The sequence below is a fragment of the Diachasma alloeum genome, unplaced genomic scaffold, assembly GCF_001412515.2.
Source record: "Diachasma alloeum isolate Michigan unplaced genomic scaffold, Dall2.0 Dall_scaffold_00285, whole genome shotgun sequence".
Taxonomy (NCBI): Eukaryota; Metazoa; Arthropoda; class Insecta; order Hymenoptera; family Braconidae; genus Diachasma; species Diachasma alloeum.
In genome coordinates this window covers 291,798-315,638 of record NW_021680424.1, presented here as the reverse complement: position 1 = coordinate 315,638, position 23,841 = coordinate 291,798, and the positions used below count along the sequence as shown (strand labels likewise).

Sequence of the window (23,841 nt, the reverse complement as noted above, 5' to 3'; positions counted from 1 at the left end):
CCCCGAGGAATAAAAAAATATAAAAGAAGAGGAGAAGAGAGGAGGGGAAAAATGTAAAAAGTGGAGGTTCACGGCGGGCCAAAAAGGAAACAGCCACTGCCGTCACTATAAAATACGTTAGCCCCACCTCCCCTCGGCCCTCGTGACCCTTTCCTTTTCTTTGGGATCTTCTCAACAGCTTCGAGTCCTCTCGATTTTACGGGGAACGTGTGTGCGACCCTCACTCTTCACATCGAGGTTCAATGCCTCTTTTTTCTGCGCTCCATGCCATTCGTATTGCATTCTCTTCAAGGAGATGGCGGGGGTAAGCGAGCAACCGATAGTAACAGATTCCTCGGGTGGATACGATTTATCGCCGATATTTGCATCGGCCGAGGCGAGCCGAGAAAATAATGCAAACGCTCATGAAAATATCTCTTACCCCTTTCTGCGCGTCGACGCCCTCTGAAAATTTCTGCCATTTCGATATTTGTTGGATCGCTTTGTGGGGGTGCAGGGAAAATTGAGGGAATGCGGGGGAGAATTTCTGTTGCCGGGGAAAATGATCAAATTGTGGGGAATTTGTTCGGGGGAGACGAAAAAATTTATTGGAATGGAATTGAATTTATTGGATAGTGTGAGGTAAAAATTTTTTCATTCAGTTTTTTGAGACGCTCGTGAGACGTTGGTCTCTTAAACTTAAACTTGTGATAACTCATTTTTTTTCTCAAAATACTTCATTTTTTCTCAATGGTTGGTCATGTCCTATGGAAAGAGCCAGTAATTTTTTCACTGACAATTTTTTTACGTTAAAAATAGCGAGCATGAAGCGGAATTTAAAGAGAAAAGAATTTTAGTGATCAAAAATACGGATGAAACGTATTTTTCCTGAGAATCATATTTACATAATATTTAAATTTATTTATTATTTATTTAATATTGAAGTTTTAATTCATTTGACATATTTTTTTATATTATAGTTATTGTCACTGCAAGTCCAATTCTTATTAATGACTACGGAATTTCACAAATAAAAACATTGTTAATCATTTGATTAAAACTCGAAAATGTAGGTGAAGTTAATAACAAAATTTTAATAATAATTTCTCTCATAATGCAACGATTATCGCATGGTTTATTAAATATTCATGACCCTCAATATAATCTCACATATTCCGGTCCTGTCTACCTTTTCCGTAAACACCTCTTGGCGCGGTCTGCATGCGAAAACTTAGACCCCTGAATTTTCAGTTTTTATTTAGTGAGAAAGTTTCACACATGAAATTACCCGGTTACCGCCCTCTCCCACCTCATCCCCGCCAGTCCGCCCACTTCATCTCAGTTTCTCAGTTTCTGTCGTCCCTTGCACTCTGTATGCTACGACTCCCTGGGGTGAGAAATATTCGTTCGTCTGTAACAAACCGACGACACCGTCGACTCACCCTCCGTGTCTGTACTTATATATTTTTTTACCCCTTCTTTTATTTTCTACCACGCCTCCCCGCACTTCCATCGCCATTGGAAGTCCAGTAACCCGAGATCCCTTGGACATTTCGCAATATTCCGTCGACACACATAACGGGTGTAACAATTTTTTTAGTTATTTTTGGAATCGCAGAGAAACTAGTGAACTAACGCAAATTGTTTCAAAGTTATTATGCCTTATTTGTTTTTACAAATACTCCATTCATTTTTTTCTGATAATTTTTGTTACGTTATGAATGCACTGTCCAAAATTTTCTGCTGAAACTTTCGGTAAGAGTCTTGGAAATTTTTAACACGTAACATTTCCACTGAAATTTCATGAAGAACTTCGTGAGAATTTTAACATTCAGTTGAATTATCCCAGGGAAATTGATGAAAAATCGAAAAAATCCAGAGAAGTCTCCTTGAATTCCAGATTCCTCTGAACATCGGGGAATTCCTCCAAAAATTCCTGAAATTCTAAGAAAATTTAGCGATGAATAATCATTGCCGCTTGAAAATGCATCTAAATTGCAAAATTTCCGTCTTCCTGCCGATAAAAAAATGGAACTGTACTTGAATTTTTCGAGAAACTTGAAATTCCATTAATTTTTTCCCCTCAAATCGAAGTCAAGGTCTTTTATTGGAAAATTCAGCCAATTTTTTTCAACAGTGCGAAACACAATTTGAAGGGAGTTTCAAAAAAAAGACGACAGAATTTTTGTGATAAAAACCTGATCAACGGTTTTTTTTTCTTAAAATAATATTTAAGGTTTTTCCGCTCTTCTGATCCTACAATGTTACTATATTTAAATTAATTTGACATCTCGTACCCTTATCACCCTTCCACCCCTCTCAATAAATTCTTAACTTCAATAAATTGAAAGAAAATAATAGTCTTCAAGTGTTTTGAATTGAGACAGAAAAAATGTCTTAAATCCGGTGACTTCTATTTTTAAAAAATATGACAATGTCTTGTCTGTCAAACGTCTCGACAAATTTTCGTGTCTAATCTCGTCAATCAAACGTCACGAAGACACCGGTTTTTGCAATCTGGCGTTTACGGTTGGTGCGTCCAAGTTTGCAAACCTATTTCTCCCGAGAAATACGCGTATCACTCTTTTGAATACGCTCTCACATGTCTCCATACGTGGAAATCCGGCTTAGAATTTTCCCCCAAAGGAAGAGAATATTAGAACGGGATTTTTTATCCTCCGGAGGGTGGGCCGGGCTGAATAGTTGTCTGGATATTTCATTTCTTAATGGAATGTCGCGAGTCGGACGTGTAATTTCGTGTATGGGGATGAAGGGATGAATATTGCATTTCTGGGGTACAGGTTGAAGAATAACTTAACGTGGAGGAATAAAATGGAGAGGATAGAGCGAATAAAGCAGACACTTCCGCGTTCAAGATCGTGCAGCGGATAGATGGAAGAAATTTTCATTAGCAATCACGATTTTTCCTGCAAATAATGATTTTTAAACAAAGAATTTCGCATGAAAAATCATTTTCAGAATAAAGTTTAAGAGAAATTACTTTTTGTTCAGTCTTAAACAAGAGGGCTAAATTTTTTTACTCACGTTTAATTCGTGCATTAATTTAAACTGTTATTAAAAGGGAATTAAATTACCCTCAATTTTGAACCCAATTCCACTTCAATTCAATAATTGAAAAAATTGAATAAACGAAATTAAAAAATTATTTAAACTCCAGTGCCAATTCTTTTCGCACTTATCACCACTTCCCACATCGCTGACTGCATTAGAGTAGACTAAAAAGTTGAAATCCCATTTGAACATCTTCCAAACAATTTCGCGAATCTCTCGATAAAAAATAGTATCCCTCCCTCATCTCATCCCCTTCATCCCCTCAAAATTACAAACGTCTCATATTGCAATTTCCCCTGGATTTTCCCCAACATCGCAAGAAGCCGGCGTTAGCGTTCGGCGAATCGATACTCCGGGGTTTGAGTGTGACTCTGGAGATGGTACAGTGATCCAGTGCCTGCAGGAAACTCGGATTTTCCTCGAGACTCAATGCCGTCTGCCCCGCCCGAAAAATAAAAATAAAATAAGGAGAAGAAAATTCCGACGAAAGGAATGAGGAACTCGTGATGCCTTATCTCCGCGGATAAGTGGAAGTATTCGGAGTGGAGTGGAGTCCGTCTCGGCTGGCGGCTCGGGGAAATTCCCCCGGGGGAATGGGTATCTAATAGGCACTGCAGGTCGATGCCACGTGTGGCTGAAGGCTGAGGATGCGAGAAAGGGGGTCGAGAAACCCGTGAATGAGAGAGAAGATGAAAAAACTATCGGCGAGATGGAGTCGTGGATATTTTCGCGGCGGACTTTTGTGGGGAGTCGAATAAATTTCCGTCTGTCCCCTGGGCAAATGGTCTCTGGTATTTCAATCCGGCAATTTTACTCGGCTCATACCTTCTGCAATCGCCTTGTCTTAGTCTATCTGGTTTCTAACGAGCATTTTTTGTTTTTGTTCTCCTGTTTTCAGTCGTTTGAATTTTTTTGCTCACTTTAACATTTTTCGTGGACGTTAACAGAATAGTTTATTCAGTTTAGAGATTTTTCTTCATTTTTTTGAGTGAAAGAATGATTGAACACACCAGAAAATGGTTTATGTGAATAAAATAAAAATCTGTGTTTGACATTTTTTTATTCTTTTGAAGATGAAGGATAATAATTAATTTATTACTGTCGAATACACTTATTAGCAAATTCCGGAGAACAATTTATTTATTTCAAATAAATGATTTATTTGAATCACATAAAAAAGTTTTCTCAATAGAAGAAAAAGGATTATTTGGTACTGATAAAAAAATTATCAATAACAGATTTATCAATAATAAAAAAATATTGATTAAACACAAACAGAATCTCATATATAGAAATTCTCCTAATTTGAATAAAAACTTTTTTTCAAGCTATTTAAATAAATTTATTTATTTGATTTAAATAAATAATTTTTTTGGGTGAACATAATTCACGAAAAAATAATCAAATTCCCCACTTTCTCATTTTGTTTATCCTCTTCTTCTTGACTACAATAAACCTGTTATCAAAGATGACAGAAGGAATCTCAATGAACTGAAAATGAAAAATAAAAACATCTGTGACCGCCTTTGCAAGCACAAAAATAAATTTACGCAAATGATAGTTCTCACCTCCATTCCCTCTTCTAAACTTTCCCGCATAGTGCTTGATTACTTGTTATCTCCCCGTTCCCCACTCGTCGCAATAGAAACGAAAAATTTAAAAAAATGCGGAGGAAAGACGAGTCGAGGTACATTTTTTGTAATGCAAGTGTCTCCTTACTCTCCGTAATGGCTCTCCTACAACCTCGCAGAAGTGCTGGCATGTCCAGGCTCGTTGACCCGAGAAATGTGTTTTGATAACGCAGAGAGCATACATAACCCACGCGCCAGAGCGAAATACACTGCTCGAGGGACGTCGGGCGAGAGCAGTCCCGGAGTCCCTCGAGTGAGACACAGACTTTTCACTGGGAAAACTGTGAATGATTGAACAAACAAGTACTAGTAGGGAGAAATAACGATTCACTGTCATATGCAATATTCCATCGTCCCAGTCTCCCTGGGGGCACCACTTTTCCTCCGGTCTGCATGTCTTCATCACGTATGTATCATTAATCAGGGATACGTGGATTGTAAATTCCCATTGTTTTCGTTTTTGGGGGGATGGAGGAGAGACTGGAGGGGAAATGAATGGGAATGTTGTGCATTTGAATTCAATTTAGCATTTGAGGAAAAACAATTATTAATATTTCAATGAAAACTTGAATTTCATAATTATTTTCGTCTTCATATGGATTTGAATATTAGAATTCCGTTGAGTTCGCCATTGTTAAAATTTCATGATTTTTTAGTTGAATCGTGAAGAGTTAAAGGTGGATGGAAAATAAAAAATGTTGACGTTCTTTCCTAAAATGATTCCATTCAAATTCTCCAAATCCTAATTCGACATTTCTCCATCGATAGACTCGATATTTATCGTTATTCCCTTCCCCAGTCCTCTAAAGTCGAATAGACAATTCCATCGAGGTCCAATCTACCGAGTATTTGCCCCAGGATTCCACCTGATCTCAAAATATTGCAGCATTCACCCCCTGGATTTTTCAAGTGATGTGAGACAACACGGCAATGCCACCCCGGATATACATTGAGTCCCAGACAAAGGAATTCCATTGAGACACGACGCTGACTGAACATCCCACTGTACGATGAAAGCGCGGCAATAAGCCACTCCAGGGCGTGTACCCCTGTGCGCGCTAAATGTGTTGATTCCCGGGAGTGGAATCGCGTGATTCACTCTATCCTTTTTGCGGCCGTCCCTCATTGTGTCTCATTGTTCCATCATGCGAATAATTAGGATAACTTTGTACATTTTCTGTTATTCATTTCTTGTTTCAGTCGTTGGGACATGAACTTTTTCTTGAAAATTACCTCAAAAAATGGTGAAAAAAAATGGTCTCAGAAAGTTATACTCGGATGACTCAGAATCACCTGAAACGTGGAGATTTATTATTCCCTAAGGAAGTATTGATACGATAATTTCCCTCAATTTTCGTAGAATCTCGAAATTTACTTTGAATTAACGAAAAAAAAAAATGTCTCTGAAAATTAAGCTCAGATGCCTCAGAATCACCTGAAACGTGGAGATTTATTATTCCCTAAGGAAGTGATTGTACAACCTTTTCCCTCAATTTTCATAAAATTGCCAACTTCCCGTTGAATTAACGAAAAAAAATGTCTCTAAAAATTAGTCTCAGATGTCTCAGAATCACCTGAAACGTGAAGATTTACTATTCCCTCCGGAACAGATTTTACGACCTTTCGCCTCAAAAGCTCCGAAAAATCCCAAAAAAGTCCCCCACATAAACCTACTCATTCCCCTCGACTGCGATGAATGTTCGATGAATGTGTGAATGTGCGATGTCAACCGAGAATGTTCTACATCATTGAGCAAACGTACCGAAAGAAGAATTAACGAGTGTAATGTTGCAAGCACTCCCCCAGTGCCAGTAATTTCACGTGACTCTCATGTAATGGGATCACCAAGGTGGTAGGAGCTATACACTGCCGTCGGGTTCTCTGCATCGACTAACAATTAGCTGCCATTACCATTAATCCAGAAAGACCCCTGGACTCTGGACGGGAATACGTAAATGCAAAAGAGAGAGGCCACGAGCGGTCGTGGGAACGGGGGAGAGGGGGTGGCAACGGAAAAAGAGAGGAGTGGAAATTCTCTCGTGGTATAATCATAGCGAGCCTTCCGGTGTGTTACGTGGTAAATCTTGGGCGCATTTATCGGGCAATTTAATCGTCCGGCAATAATAAATGGCCCCCACACGGTTTCTTCTTGAAGAAGCAACTTCGCCCTCTCACACTCCGCTCATCTCGAAATTTTATTACGTGAATTTGTGCAAATATATGGAGGTAATCCATTTTTATCACACTCCATTGGGTATTCAATGTGTGTGCAGCGTCAATATTTGGAGGGAATTGAGAGCATGTGGATCCGGTCGGTATGCTAGTTCATTGATTTTCATTGGCGGTGAGAAAATTGAGTTTTATACTGGGGCCATCGCCACTTGGATGCACTTGTTAAAAATTTTCCACTCAAGTTTCTGGTGAGCCTTGGAAATTTTTGACAAGGTATATTTCCAGTGAAATTTTAACAAATTTTGGCATTGAAAATTCATAAGTTCGTGGAGAAATCCGTGGGAACCATGAATTTTAGTTTAATTAGGCCGGGAAAATTGATGAACAATCAGGAAAATTCAGAGCAATTTCTCCTTGAATTCGAGGGAATTTGGTAGTGAATATTCATTTTCACTTGAGAATTCATGTAAATTATAGAATTTCCATCTTTCTGCTGCTAAAAAATTTGGCTTTTCCTTGAATTTAACAGAAACTTGAAATTCCATTGTCTTTTTCCTCTTCAATCTACTTCAACTCCGAATTACAAATAATTATGAATTATTTTCTTCAGTGCTGTGGGTAATACAATTGCATTCTACTAACCACAAATTATTAAGGACTAACATACAGAGAAAAAAGTTGAGTAAAAATTTCCTATAAAATCGTGGAAAATTCAACTGCACAGGCAGAAAAATTATTTATTTGAATTAAATAAATTTTGTTCGATTAAAAAAAATCATGAAAATCAATTAAATGATTCATTTGATTCAAATAAAGTTTATTTAATTCAACTGGACCATTTGAATTAATTTGTCTGGGTGTACGAAAGGTAATCGTGAAGCGAAATGTAATTCAATGAAAAAATACCTGTTACAAATAATATTTAATAATTATCAACTTAGTAATTATCAACAACAAATGATCTTGACAACATTTCTCCTGAAAAATCCAACTCCTCGTCCCAGTTTGCTTTCTACTCTCAAAGCATTTCCCCGTCGAGAGCAGAAATACCTGAATCCACCCGAGAAGATTCTCACCTTTCATGTACACATTCTTAAGGAGCGAGATTGCTCCCGCCTCGTTCCCCTTTATGCCCTCGCATAACCCGCCCCTGGTATCAGACCCTGATGCTAGTTTGGAAACTCGGACGATTCTCGGAATCACTCCGGGTTTAATTTTCTCGTTACATACCTCAGGCTCTTTGAAGTCTCCGAACACTTGTAACATCGCTTCATTTGGAAGTATTCGAGTGCATCAATTTGGAAATCATCACGATGTTTGATGATATTTGATCCCTCGGAGTCGAGAAATTCAAATATCTTTGTGGCATTTCCGCTACAAGAGAAGTCCTCCTCGTGTTTCAACTTCAATGAGTGTGTGCTCTCATTCAAGTCGAGGGATTCATCATCGGATAATTATTCTCCTAAAGGGCATGCATCGGCGATCAAAGCAATAACCAAACCGCAAAATAAAGCCAGTCTTACTTAAACTTCCTCAAAAACATATACCTGAGTTGAGTATAAAATAAAATATAAAATAATATTGAGTATAAATACTTGATTCAATTATATTTTATACTCGAATGGGGGATGGGTATTTCAATTCGAGGATGATTATTTCGTATGAGCCCGGGTTGTACCAAGCGCTGTCAAGTGTAATATAAGGGTCAGACACTGAGTGTGAGAATATAAGGGTCAAAAAGTGGAGGTTAAAAAATGAGGGTTAGAATGTTAGGGTTAAAAAAAGAGGGTCAGAATATTAGGATCAAAAAATTAGGGTCACAATATAAAAGTAAAAAAAGTGGGTGTCAGGCAATGAGGGTCATATAAGGGCTAAAAACGGTGATCAAGCATAATATACGACTTATATTTAGACCCTCATTGCCTGACACCCACTTTTTTACTTTTATATTCTGACCCTGATGTTTTTTACCCTAATATTCTGGCCCTCATTTTTTAACCTCCACTTTTTGACCCTTATATTCTGCCACTCAGTGCCTGACCCTTATATTACACGTGAGAGGGCTTGCTACGACCCGGCCTGATACAAAAGAATCATCTTCGAATTGAGATACCCATTCCCCAATTGAGTATAAAATATACTTGAATCAATTCAGGTATATTTTTTTTCCTTTTATAAGATAACAATTTCCCCAAATGAAGCTGGAAAAAATATTGAAACCTCCGAAGGTGGAATGAAAGAACGGCAGGTGGATCCATCCTACGTGAGTAATTAGCCAAGTTGAATGAGTTACTCCGACCCAGAAAAATAAATCCCCCTCTCTTCTCCACCGGGAATTAGCAATAACAAAAGTTACATCACCCATTGGATTTCTCCCTTTCCGATCCTCAGCCATATATCCTTGTTTCACCCATTTTCTTCCCTCGGAATCTATCCGGAACATTCGATTCCAGTTTTTTGCATCCGCAGCGAAAACTGACGGTTCGTTATGGGGGCGATGGGGCCGTCGAAAAAGCAATTAAAATAAATTTTAAGCGACACTTTTCGGTTATTGGAAAGCTTCATGAACAATGGGGATACAGCGAAATACGCGGAGGCTTGACAGTTTGTTTGACTTTGTATTTGTCTCCTGTGCATTTTTTTCGGGATATCTCGGCGGCTATAAATTTCTTCACCAAGTTGTCGCATTGTGGAAAAATACGAGTTTTATCGTGTGTCAAGACGGGGAAACTTACTTTAACCGGGCTCAGCACATTTTCACAGTCGCGAAAATCCGGGATTTTTTTCCTTCTGAATACAAAATATTCAGGAGGTACGACAAATATTTGAATAACACGAGTGAGAATCTGTCTACGAGCAGTCGCGCGTTCTCTCATGATTCTGGAGGAACAAAAGGGGGACATGAATTTTATTGGGATCGGGAATTGTGGGAAGTGTCATTTCAGAATGGCGGAGAGGGAGAAACTCTTTTTTTATAGAAAATGTTGAATTCTTATTTATGATACACTATTACAAATTTTTCACTAAAATTTCTGTTGAGAGTTTTGGAAATTTTTAATAATTAATATTTTCACTGAAATTTCAAGGAATTTTGTCATTGAAAATTCAGAGGAATCTCTTCTTGAATTCCAAATTTCTCTGAATTTGTCATGAATTCCTCCAAAAATTCCTGAAATTCCAAGAATTTTAAAGGAATTCCTTGAACATTCAAGGGAATTTGGCAGTGAATATTCATTTTCACTTGAAAATTCATGTAAATTGTAGAACTCCAATTATCCTGCCGCTAAAACAATGAGACTTTACTTAAATTTTCCGAGAAATTTGAATTTCCACTGACTTTTTCCCCGCAAATCGAATTCAATATCTTTTTTCCCGAAAATTCCGCCAAAATTTTCAACACTAATTTAAAATTTCACAAGATCATTTTCGTTGTTAATTGTCAAATTGTGGGAAACTCCCCACAATCAATCGCATTAACCCCCCCCTCCCTGAACAAACCGATGGAAAATCTCTGCAAACGTCGATACAATTTTGGTTGAATTGATTCCCCCGCGAGAGCACTCGATAATGATGTTTTCATAACCGGTGACAGTGTACTGAGGCGGCACAGATCACGCATTAGATCAGGCCAGCACAGCCAAATAGTGTACCAATTTCAATTAGCCCTGACGACCGTTCGCCTCCGGGACTGTTGGCCGTTCCCATACAACCCCTTCACGATATTGGCACACACGAACTCAACTTCCAATTTGCTCATAACGGTCACAACACACGCGATGAACTGACCTATTAGGGGGATAAGATTTTCATTCAGTCTATTGTCTCAATTCTGGGAGAATACAACCATTCATTTGACCTCTCGCTCTGGCGTCTATTGAACACTTTTCAACTCGACGCATTTTCACTGCCTTTTTCCTCCATCGATTTCGAGCTATGCATGCGGAAAACCATTGTCTGGCGCATTGAAAACTGTCGGAACATATCCTGAACACTGGAAACGTGACTGGTAGAGCTGACACCACTCGGGAATACAAAGCAATGGGCGAACCGTGACCTCGACTATTTTTTGCGTGATAATAGCAAAATAAACCGAGAAATTTTCAATAAAAAAATTTTGAAATACATTATTTAGTGTATTATTTTTGTATTAATTTCATAAATAATGCCATTCATTCCGACCAACCCCATCGTTAATTAGCAACTGACAAGACCCTCAATTAATAACTCGTGCCCACAGCAATTAAATCTTCTTTATCAAATTCGCCATTAAATATTTGACCCCCCGATACGTTTTAACGCAATCCCGAACATCAAAATATCATTTATGCCGCCACAAACAGGTGAAATACGACGACTGCGATTGAATTCGTTTGCTGACTGCTGCGTACAAATCACGGAACAGTCGTATATTCTCTGCGTACTGCAATTACGAGTCCCAACCGTGTAGCCCCTCCACCCTCCCCCGCCCCGGGGCTATCCTGCGCCGATGGTTATGTAGGTGAACCATCGATTTTTCCTAGGTGAACTATCTATAGATTTTTCGCCGTTTGGTAATCTCCCACGAAATTGAATTCATAAAGCTGCCGTGGTTAATATGCGCTGTTCTTTCCCAACAGTTGGTACTATTTGGATGCGACTCGTTTCTCATCTCTCATCTTGCTTCAGATGATTTGTTTGGGGATCGAAGGCACCCGGTGGTTCAATTAAATATTGGGATCGATGGAACGAAGGAAGAGGGATGAGAGTATTCGGAAAAATGGCGAGAGATTATTTTTTGAAATTACATCCTCATATTTTTTACATTTTTTAAGGGGAGACTGCTATGAGCTTTAAAGTCGCGGACTATTGGAGTGGGATTTTTCATGCATTGAAGATTGATTATATCTGTCTAAAAACGAATAATTAGTGCAAAAAAACTGATTGTTTATGCTTCGTTTGCCCCGCAGACGCGTAAAATATGAAACATAGTCCAGGGCCTCTAATTTTTGAGCTACGCAGGTTTTTTTTTTTAATTTTTGAAAAAATGGGTACAATAACAATTACGAATTGGTTTTTTTCAAATTCGACTCCTACGCAGCTAATTGTATTTTGTTTAAAATCAAAATTAGCGCTATTCATGTAGAATAGGTAGAAAAATTATCCTTAAAATATTGATAATATATTCTCGATTCTTTCGGGAACATTTTTCGAGATATTTTACATGAATGGTGCAATCGCATTTTCCGCTGACGAATATTCCGCTAGTTTCAGCTTCAATATTCTGAGACTTGAGTCATTGAAAATAATTTACTTCTCTAAAATAAATATTCCTCGCTAGTATCGCATGGTGAAGCACAAATATTGCCCTCAACCTTCGTTAAGATGTCAATAAATTAGTGCAACCCTCCTCAACTTAATTCTCTCGAAGTAGACGAAACGCCTCAAATTTTTGCCCGCCATCCCCTCGTTACTCAATTACCGTCAAATTCAGGAGCAATGCAGTTTCCTGGCTCTCGCCGCACCCCCCAGAAATGTTTGAAACCGTACTGTCATTAACAAGTCAATATGCATAAGCCCGTCATCCACCTTTGATCACTAGCGAGGCGTCGCTCACACAATTAAGTCACCGCCAAAAGTATCAAATACCGATACCCACGGCAGCCTGAATGAGGCAGAGCTCGAAGCTCACTGAGTTTGATTTTCAAAAGCCGGATAGCTTTCAGAAATCCGAAGCTAGCCACATGAAAGCACTTTCTTATGGCCTCATGCGTACACAGATACAAAAAAATGTCATAAAAAATCTTGCGAATTCGCCATAAAATTTTATTGGATTTCTATTGAATTTTCTAAATAGAAATGTTCACTGAAAAACTGAACAATAAAGTCAATAGATCCGAATTTTCCATACAACTCGTTTTATTTTAATAAATGTAACTAAATTAAATATAAATAACTGAATCAGTAGCGAAGTGGTCAAACGGTTCAAGTCAATTGCGCCTTCAGTTGAGTTTTCCACAAATATTTCCGAATTTAAGGGCGATAGCGAGTTTTTCATAATAACCTTTTTTGTAGAGCGAATTGAGAGCTACTAAAAATATTATAAGAAAAATTTTGCTATTTCCCATAGATTTCGAGATATTCATTGAAAATTGGGCAATAGCCAAAATCGACTTGAACCGTTTGACCACTTCGCTACTGAAATAAATATTTTCCATTGAAATTCCTCCGCTGAAATTTTCACAGTTTATTCGTTTGATTCTTAATGAGCATGAAAGAAAAATAAATGGAGAAAACTTATGAAGTTCATGTCCAGGAATTCCTCTAGAAAGAATTTTAATAGAATTTTCCGTCGAATTGGCTAGGTTTATCTATGAAATTCTCTCGTGATACGCAGTCTGTCTCGCTCGTTTTCGTATTAAAGCGATGGCTTCTGATGATGCTTAGCAACGTGAACGTCGTGGCTCCGTTGAATTCCGACGTTAATCACAATGCCTGATTTGCATGTTTAGGGGATGGTAATTTGTGCGAGCACGCCGTCAAGACAAACATGCGATGATGATTAATATATCATCAGATATGAGGTTTGAGTGGAGTGACGAGAGCCTCGGGACCGGCATTCGTCGTGAGGAGTCTTACAATACAAAAGTGATCCGGTAATCAATAAAATACTTGATTTTTCAGGTCAATTATTCTGTGAAAATTTATAAAAATCATGAAAATTCAGGGAAAAATTGAAAATTCATGTAGTTTTTTTCTGAATATTCATGTTCTACTGAAAATTGAATCAAGTTGTGAAATTTCCATCTCACTCCCACTTAAAACTCATGAATTTTCGTGAATTCTACTTAAAACTTGAATTTTCATAACGATTTTTTTCCTAAATCCGATTCAATAAAATTACTTCCATGAAATTTCAAAACATTTCTGGCTGTGTAGTCGAAATGGTAAAGGTACAAGATTGACACAAAATTTGCATTCAGATGACAATAAAGAGCGAAGGATACCACGCCTTATTGTCATAATGATTTCCGGTCGATTTGAGCAATGATCGCACTGGCTGTGGCTCCGGGAGAGACGCATGAATTAATAATCGTGCAATCAAGTGTTAACTATACTATCGTCATGGGAAGCACTCGACACGCGATTATCATATTCATGAGGGGCTACGCGGTGCCAGCACTTTAAAATTGCTATCGTTTGTCGTTGCTTTGGGGAAATGGTCGAGTGGAGTTTAAATTGGGAGAGAATGCTGAGGAATTAAGGAATCCTCACAGTGTTAGAAAAAAAAGAAATTTCAGGTTTCACTGAAAATTTAGTAAAATTCCAAAAGTTTGAGCAGCATAAAGACGAGAATTCCTTAATTTATTTGAATTTACAATCTAATATGAATATTCAGTGCCAAATTACATTGAATTCATACGCTTTTTAGTGTTTAATTCAGTTCTTGAATTTTCAAATTATTTAATAATTATCATCGTCATGTGGTCTTGAAAATTACAATTCTATTGAATACTCCAGAATTGAACTAATTTTTCAATAACAAAATACATTATTGTTGTTAAAAATTTCAAGATTTTTTACTTGAAATTTCTGGAGTAATTTTCTAGCGGTGCGGTCGTGTCTGAAATTGGACACTTTCGTCTCCTTTTTTAAGACGTTTGTGGACCCAAAATAAAGTCATTTCGTATATTGAAAAAACGTCTTATTTTGAGACATTCAAAATTTTAGTCGTGACAGTCTCAAAGACACTAGTTTTTACAATCCTCTTTGCTAATTTTTCGTCGTGTGAATAATCCGTTTGAAAAAAATAATCCTGATGTAAGAATAATTGACACAACCTCAACAGCCCAAACATTACGATTACCAAATCACGCAGAATCGGATTGCGCGCAGCAAATCCATCCCCCTGTTTCCACGATTTACCAGGGAAATAGGACAGAAGCTTTTGAGCAAACATGGTTCTTCGACCATTTGAAATTTATGAGACTCCATCTGCAAATGCTCGCCCTATTGACTCAAATGGAAATGAGCAGAGCTTGGAGTGCACCCGTGACGATAATTCCGTAATACCGTAATTGATTTATTGAGTATTATTATTCCATATGAAATCACATAAATTTTGTATTACATGTATTAATTGTTTTAAGTACATCCGTTGCCAGCCAACAAATGCAGATTTATTCAGTGTACAAATGGCTATTTGCTCGGTGGATAATGGTTATATTGTACACTTTTTTCATCTCTTTAATTATGCCCTTTCATTCCGCGATTATGATTACATTTTTAAATCCATTTCACTCTCTGTTTGCACTTTATTACGCTGCACTGAGGAAAATTCCATATTTTCCGGGGGATTAATTATTCACGGATTTCAATGGAGAACGAGGAAGACCCAGATTTTAATTACATTCTGTGTTTTACTTTTAAAAATCTTTGACAGAGATATTATCTCTGTTTTGTTAATTTAAATAGACGGATTGGATATTAACGCTTCACCTCAGAGTGCTCGAACCATCTTCTCCCTAATCGATTCCAATATTCGTCGCATTTAACTCCAGATTATTTTCCAAAATTCCAATAATTGAAAAAGTTCGAGGAACCGAAAGTTTCGAGCCAACTTCAGATTGAAGTTTTATGCTTTCTTCAATACTTTTTTACGAATCTGACGTGACCCGAATGTCGGTGGAGTTAGTTGAAAGTATGATGGAGAGAGATGACAGGATGAGTAATCAGTGGCAAATCGTTAATAATGGCCGATCCAGATGGTAGAAGTTATGAGTCAGTTATTTTTGGCCAAGTCGATACCCCAAGAAAGTTCTGGAAAGCTGAGTGAGAGGGACTTTTCGGTGGTACTAATCGTGGATTCATTTCGATGTTTGAGTTGGAGAGGAATAAATAATATCGGTCAAGAGTCCACTTGAATTCTGAAAGTGTTATGCTCCATCGGAGACTGCCAAGTTCTGTGGAGAAGTCTTGCTGTTCATCTGTAATCAATTTAGATGAAGCCCGCAAATCCGGGATTTCAAAATACAGTCCCGCTGCACCGGAAAGCGATGCCAGAGTTGATATCGGATATTCCATGGCATTTGAGGGAGCACTCATGTACATATGCACTTGGATCCCGTGACTCGATAATTCAGCGTGACGTTACTACGGTACGATACCCCCCCGAGATCGATGATGGGACAAGCGAGGAAGGATCGCTCGAGTTCATCGCTTCTAGCCCACGCCCAACAAGGCTCTCCAATGATTATCATGTTGCAACAAGCATCGCTGATAAATTTTGACACTAATTGAGATTCAAATTTGGAGAAAATTTACGAAGTGAAATTTTCAAACAGTTTTCCTAGGGAGAGTTATCAACATTTTTTCAAACCAAAGCACATTGACTTCGGGGAGATGACGGCGAAGATGTATTTGCTTTGGTTTTGGAAAATATCAATAATTGTTCATAGGAAATTACTTTGAAAATTGTGAATAATCGATGGTCTTCCGATACTCGTTGACAATAGGAGAAAAGACATCGATTCTTCAATATCAGACAAGTACATCAGCGTGGACGACCCATACCACTTACACTTGTTCATTATTGAGCTGTCGATATAGTTCAGGACCTCTTCCTCTCTAATTCTTCAAGAAGCTTGTAGACAGCCATCCAAACAAAGGAAGTCGGTCACATCTGCAAAAGACTCCTAACGTAAGCCTCCACAAACCTTGCTGACTGGAATCTGGAATGCTTCAACGCCGATTACCCCCGATAAATTCCCGATTTCTTATTCAAAAGATCCTCCCCACGGCTTTTTTTAATCCCCAGCACACCAACCCCACTTCCACCTCAACTCTGAACCATTGAACCCGCCCCCTGAATCCTTCACATCCCGAATCACGCACTGAATGTAAAAAAACCCATAAACAGATGTAGCTCCCTGATAAAAGGCTGACTGTCCTAATGTTTGATCAAGGCAGAAGTTGCAGTGTTCGGGGAGGCGGTACTCGCGTATACACCACGCCGAAGCAAATCGCCTGTCAGTTCGATAAACCCGAAGCCCGAAGAACCTCTTCTCCCCCGGTACAATAAAAATAAAAGAAATGGGAGCCGGAAAAAAATCGAAGAACATAAAACCACTCTGAGAGCGCTCTGCAAGACTCTCCTATCGTACATACATATGATAGTGCGCACGTTAAGCAGGACATTGGTGTAGGGGAATGAAGATTCTCAAGGTGGGGAGAGGGGATGGAAGAAAGGTATGTCTCTCGGGGGTGTGCACCACAGATAAGCTCTGATCCCAACTACATGTTGGCCGAGGGAAGGAGTTTCCTGAGCGGATCATGGATTATTGACTCCGCTTCGATTACCTGTGCCTTTGCAGCACTGCCAAGTGGACGATACACTTGAAGTGATTTTGGATTAATCAATTCGAATAATGATTTAATGAAACCCACTGAGTCCACCTAAAATCCTCCCACTGATGATGACCAAAATTTTCTGCTTGAATCTGGTGACTTCTATTTTCAAGACATGAGAATGTTTTGTCTATCAAGCGTTTTATATCAAGACCTTCCAAATTCCCGTCATCGCGATGTTAAGATGTCTTGAAGACACTAGTTTTTACAATCAGTACATCAAAACATCATTCATGTTTCATAAAGCATGTTCCTTGATCATTAGACCTGATGCACGATCGCGCAAACATCCGAAAATATAATACAGATCCTCCGGCGTCCCAAAAACTCAGAGTAAATATATCAAATGTCAAATGCCTTTGACTGTTTCAGAAGGACCAACATTCGTTCGTGCAATATCTAACGTAACGGCCCCGGTGGGAAGAGACGCTGTGCTTGAATGTGTAGTGGAGCACCTCTCAAACTACAAGGTAACATCAAACTATCATATCTACCCATTTTACCTTTGGAGTACTCTGTGAAACATTTCACATCAAGTTCGTAATACAACTGGACTCAGTCTTACCTTGAAAGCCATTGAGTGCTGGGTCATTCAGTCTTCCATAAAGTCATTAACGAAGTTTTGGAAAGACGGTAATCACTAGTAATGGTAGTGTTCATCAGGAGAATGAATACTGCGGTATATTTTTAATTTGCTGACCTACTCCTCTCCCAACGCGGAATGTTTTTGTTCCTGAGCTTCTTCTTTCAGCGCTTTTTATTATGTATGTTGCCTTGTTATCTCGGCAACCTTTCGCGAGACCTCTGTGCTCTCTGCATCTCCCATAAAACGTTTACAATGGACTCGGTTTCTTTTGAATTATAGATTCAGCAGTCAAAGGGAGTGTTTTTATATCTCTTTAAAGAATGAAACTACTTTCCGGAAAATACTTTGTTCTGGTATCGAGAACATCAGGACTCCTTCGATACAGTATCAGCACGGAGAATAATGCCGCATTGATGGCATCAAAAACAGAACCTGTTATGTAAAAATGCTGGGGTAGAGCTGGTTCAAATGATGAATATTGACCTACCGCTGGCATCGCGGTCACAGTGGGTTACCCAATACCACGAGAATATGAAATAAAAAACTTGGCTTTCAATGGTTTCAATTGTATTGAAGCAAAATGGAGAGTGTGAACGTGCTCTTCATCGAAAACTCTGGCTTTTCAGTGAAACAGACGCGCTCACCGCGACAATCAATACTTGAAAGGTTCAAAAAATCTCATCTAGCCATCTTTGAATTTACATAATGCTCTTAATTAAAATCCCTGTTTTTATCGTCAAGTTGTCTTTTTCACAGCATCAGGCAACGCGATATGTTCGCGGGATGGTATTCTCAGCGATAAATTTTATGTTCCTAATAGTGTGCCATGCTCGCCTTTAAAAACAGAAGATTGTGACCATAAACACGGCAGAAGATACCCTTAAGGGAAACGTAATTGAAAAAAAGGAACCCGAGTTGCTGTAAATATAGCACTGCTGAATTAAAATATGTTAGCGTATAGGATGACCCGTAGGAATCTCCAGAAATTTCACTGGGGGTATATAATCCAGTGCAGGAGAGGAGAGAATCCGAGAACGCGGCACTTAGGATGCAGCTTTTCGTAGTCCCTCTACTTTCATATCAGATGTTACGGGGGCTTGGGGAGAGCTTCAGCGTTCGTCGGGGCGATCAGCTGGTGATTGTCGTCAGAGGGGTTTAACGCAAGTGCCCTGTATTCCGCGAAACTAAGGGGCGAGGGATGTCGTAGAGCTTGGGTTAAGCACACCAGTTTAAGCTTAAACTGTCGCGTAGCAAGGCGTCATGGTGTTGGTGGCCTTCTTAGACAATCAAAATGTTGGACATTTTCGGGGCGGTTTTGGGTTGTGATACTGGAGAGTTGATCATCGGTAAATTGTTTTAGATGGTGGTTATTAGGGGGTGTTGAGGGGGAATGTTTGGGGTTATTGATGAAGTTGGAGAGGAGAATGATCAACTTTGAAGATTAGGAGATTGTTCTGGTGGAGTCTAGAGGTCTTGATGATGTTCGTTTGCTATTTCTAGGACTTGTTGAGGCCCAGATTCTTACATTATTTTAGATATTGGTTATTAGGGGATGTTGAGGTGGAATGTTTGGGGTTATTGATGAACTTGTAGAGGAAAATGATCAGCTTTGAAGATTTGAAGACCTGCTTGATGAAGTTGGAGAGGAGAATGATCAACTTTGAAGATTAGGAGATTATTCTGGTGGAGTCTAGAGATCTTGATAATGTTCGTTTGCTATTTCTAGGACTTGTTGAGGCCCAAATCCTTCCATTGTTTTAGATATTGATTATTAGGGGGCTATTGAGGTGGAATATTTGAAGGTTATCAATGAACTTGTAGAGGAAAATGATCAGCTTCGACGAATTGAAGACTTGCTTCGTTAAATTTTAAGGATTCGGAATGTCAAAGTGATGGCAGATGTCTTAATTTCTGTTAATTGATATCTTTGGATATTTTTGCTGTGACTTTAGGTTGTGATACTGCAGAGTTGCCTATCGATAAATTGTTTCGGATAAAAATTCATAGTGTTTTCCATCAAAACACTTCTCAATCTCCCAAATCTTGAAAATAGCGTTATGAACGCAACATCAGCATAACCCACAAACTTGAACGAAAACACATCAAGTACCTGACATTTTTTCCCCCTTCACTCGTTCGTCAGGCGTTATTTCCACGATAAAGCTACGCTAAACTTTGTTTTCCCAGTGGCTCCGGTGTGAAAGGATGCTGCAGGGGGAAGATACTCATTCTCCCTTTCCGCCCTTTTCTCACCGTTGTCATTTCGCTCTCCGCCATCCGAAAACCAGTTACTTCTGGGTACTATATGCACTTTCTAAGGAAGTAAACCACAAAGTCGGAGGAGGAAAGCCGCGCCGTTAGCAGACGCAACTTTTCCACAAATATTTATCCAGCTCTTTGGTGATCTGAAATCGCTGGGACATTAAATTCAAACAAATCGGCGCTTTCAAAATTCTTCGCAGAAGGCAGAATGAGTTCCATTTACGCTTGGAATATTGAATTTATCAATCAAAACATTGCCGTTAGTTTTATGGGGGAAGTGGCTTAAGTGAAAAAGTTTCATTTTTATTCGGGGGAATGGATTATTCGAAAATTTAAAGCAACAGTTCACATTTTAGCATTTTTTTTAGTAATTTCCTATCCAAAAGTAGCTCGTCCATCTACGGTAGCTTCAAAGTTGATTATTCCGCTCACACATCATCAATGATCATGAAAAATTCCACCTCAATATCCCCTAATAACCAATATCCGAAACAATACATGGAGCTGTCTATTAAGGCAAGCAATCTATATCCGTAATATATTACTCCCCACACTAAGCAAGCCGTCAAAGCAGTGCGAGCTCCGATATCCACGCCGACATTGATATCGATAGCGTGGATATGCTGAAATACAGAATTTCAGCTGCAACGCTATGCGGATGTTAATCAGAACGGGATTTACATACGTGGCTCATATTACTCGGTAGTCGAGCAGATGCGCTGAGAGTGGAAGATAACGGTCCTTGGGGAGTTTCGCAGCTACAATCCGCCCATTGTGCACTCACATAACGTCGACATTAACACAAATGTTTTCCGATTGACGCTTGAGGATGTAAAGGCTCAATTTCTGGTGGCTACACCCAGGGATAATCGATTTCACACAAAACATTTCTCCCCACTTTTTCCTTTTTTTCGATTCCAATTAATGCTCGATTCCAGTACTCTACATTTGTGTGCATGAGGGTGTAGAGGGAATTAATTTTGCAACCGCCGGATGATGGAGGGAAAAAAGAGAAAGGGGTGTAATTGCTTTTTCCAACGGTAATTCCCGACGATTGCTCGCGATGGTTTTTTATTTTTCAGGGGAAAAGTGAAAATTGTAAGATGAGGATAGAATTTTTTTTTTCGGTTCTCCTGATTTTTGCAGGGCTTCTCAGCCCCTGGGGAGGTGACGGGGTGCACGGAAAAAATGCTGGAGAAAAATTACCCAACGAGTCGTATAATCGGAGAGCGGAATACAGTTCTGGGTCTTTTTCACGAGAAAATTATTTTCATGAACTTTACCAATTAATTAATTAAAATTGTTGAAAAATTTTTCAATTTCATTCGACAATTATTTCTTAAATTTTCGATAAATGTTCGTCAATTTTTTCGATGGATCAAATTTAACAACAAATTATAAATTATTGCGATAGATATTCTCCGCAAAAGACATTTTTTATTTTTCATTGAACAATTTAGCTTCCCAATAATTGCCTTTCGTACAGTAAAATTTGCCACGATTTTCTAGTACTCTTTACTCAACTTTCCTCGCCGTGTGTAAAAGTCCTCATTGTCTCGACTTTACCAGAGAAATTCTCACAATTCTTTGATGCAATGCGTTTCATCCCCATCTCAATTAAATTAAAAAACTCCTCGTGATTAAAAAATTAAACTTCAACGTTATCAATATTATCTCTAATCAGAGTTCATCAACTACAATCTCGAAATGAAAGACCACATCTCACTTAGGCAGCCGCGGGGTGGAAGAATCCGCAAAAAAACTGAACAGGGCAGGTGAAAAAAGGGAGGAAAAGAATTCTGAGAGAGAAAGTTAGCGCTTAATTTCAAAGTTCTCCGTGCGCTGTTGCATAAGTCTTCGTTTCCCGTGTTTCACTGCGAGAACATCCCCCGTGGCACAACATCCGAGATCGTGTTAGCCCTGGTTCCCTTTTCCACTCCTGAACTCCTCTAACGACAGAGATATCGAGACTACGCGGATGCAAAAATAACCGCCCAATGAAGCTCATTCATTTTTCCCGTCATGTTATTTATCAATGAATTTGATGATTTTTAAGATTAACTCAATTTTCCTCATCTTTCAATTCATCGAATTCGGTTGACAAATCCCATAATTCTAATGATACTTAATGCCACCCATCAGATATTACGCGTGGATGTCAATTATTATTGAACGATCCAATCAATAATGCAGCGAGCGGTACAATACAGGGGTCGGAGAGGTCCCCACCGAGTGGAATAACTACCCGAGGAGGCTATATAACGAAAAACGAGCTTGAACCGCTGTCACGGAAATGTGTCCTCGAGGCTGGTTTTAATCCGCTCGATGGCGTGTATTGACCCCCGCGATAATACCCACTCGCATCCAATTGAATGACAACAAAAATAGAATTTTACGGACTAATCGGAGTGCATGGGGAGGGAGAGGTTTGAAATTTCACCCGGGGGGTTGATTCCTCGTCACCAATGTTGTTTTGAGTGTCAAAACTCCACATTCTTTGTGTTTTTTCTCCTTTTGAGGCCACGTGGTGACAGAAATTAGATAATTAAATCCCTGCCATTATTTCGGAATATTAATTTCACGCGGAAATGACTGGCTTTCAGAGAGATAGTTTATAAAAAAACAAAATGAAGTGAAACAGTAATTTTTGCAAATAATTCGTGATTAATTCAATTAATTTTGCTCATTCATTTAATGAATAATAAGTTGCATTTTTTAAGGCATTGTTCAATGAAATCAAAACATTTTTGTGAATTATCTTGGGACAAACGATTTTTGGAACAAATCGGAAATGCTAAAATTTAATGCATAAATTAAGTTTTAATTAATGTCGATGGCTAGGGCTCAACAATACTAAAAATTGCATTTTTCGGCTTTTTGAATTATAATCGCCTAATATAACACAACAAATCCAAACCTTATCAATTAATTAAATTTAATTCAAGCAATTACACACAGAGAAATCCAAAGTTTATTGAGGGGTATGTCTTTACTTATATAAAAAAACACGTGGCTTGAAAATTTTCACGAGCAAAGTATTTTGCACTAAGAAAAAAAAACTTTCGTCAAGAAATTTTGTACTTGTCCTGAGGACGAGGACAATTAAAAAATTTAAATAAAACAATTTAAACTAGAACATAATCAATTCATTTATTAGTTTTTTAGCCTCAATTCCAACATATTTTAATGCGAATGAATTTCCATGAATAACCATGAATTTCTTAATACAAGTAAAGACGTGCTTCTCAAAAAACTTATCTTCTCACTGCAAATCTTCCATTCGGGAGCAAAAACAATTAATTTCACTCGCCACACGATTCCGCATCTTCTAAAATAACGATAAATTTATAAAAAATTTGAAAAAGCCGATACGTTCAACTTTTTTTCGTATCGATCCTTCAATGTTGATGCACAGTCACCCTGTATTGGACCTACGCTATATATAATAACCCCGGAACTCGTTGGGTGCGCGATGCGGGGTGGATTGAGGGGTTCGTTTGGTTGGACGTGCCTCAGGCCACCGTCACGCTGAGCGGAAGCATCATCTGGGTCACGATTGGCGCTAGGAATAACCTCCAGCGGCATATCGCAGGGTGTGGAACGGTCTCGGCAATATGACAGGGGAGAAAGCCCCGCATGATTGACGCCGGCTGTAAGATCCGTCGATTGATGGAATTTTTGAATTATTCCGCGGGGTCATTTCCGATCGGCCTCGCATGCCAATCAATGACATGCATTTCAGGTTTATTAATTCAT

The 23,841-nt window shown here is 38.7% G+C and overlaps 1 protein-coding gene across 1 annotated transcript in view; it reads left to right on the top strand.

Annotated features, from left to right (window-relative positions):
- The window catches only part of LOC107038585 (opioid-binding protein/cell adhesion molecule homolog), a 67,097-nt gene that overhangs the window by 25,016 nt on the left and 18,240 nt on the right, over positions 1–23,841 (top strand). The window contains exon 2 of the mRNA XM_015257768.1: positions 17,610–17,707. Coding sequence (XP_015113254.1) covers positions 17,610–17,707 — 98 coding nt within the window. The remainder of the gene's footprint in view (positions 1–17,609; positions 17,708–23,841) is intronic.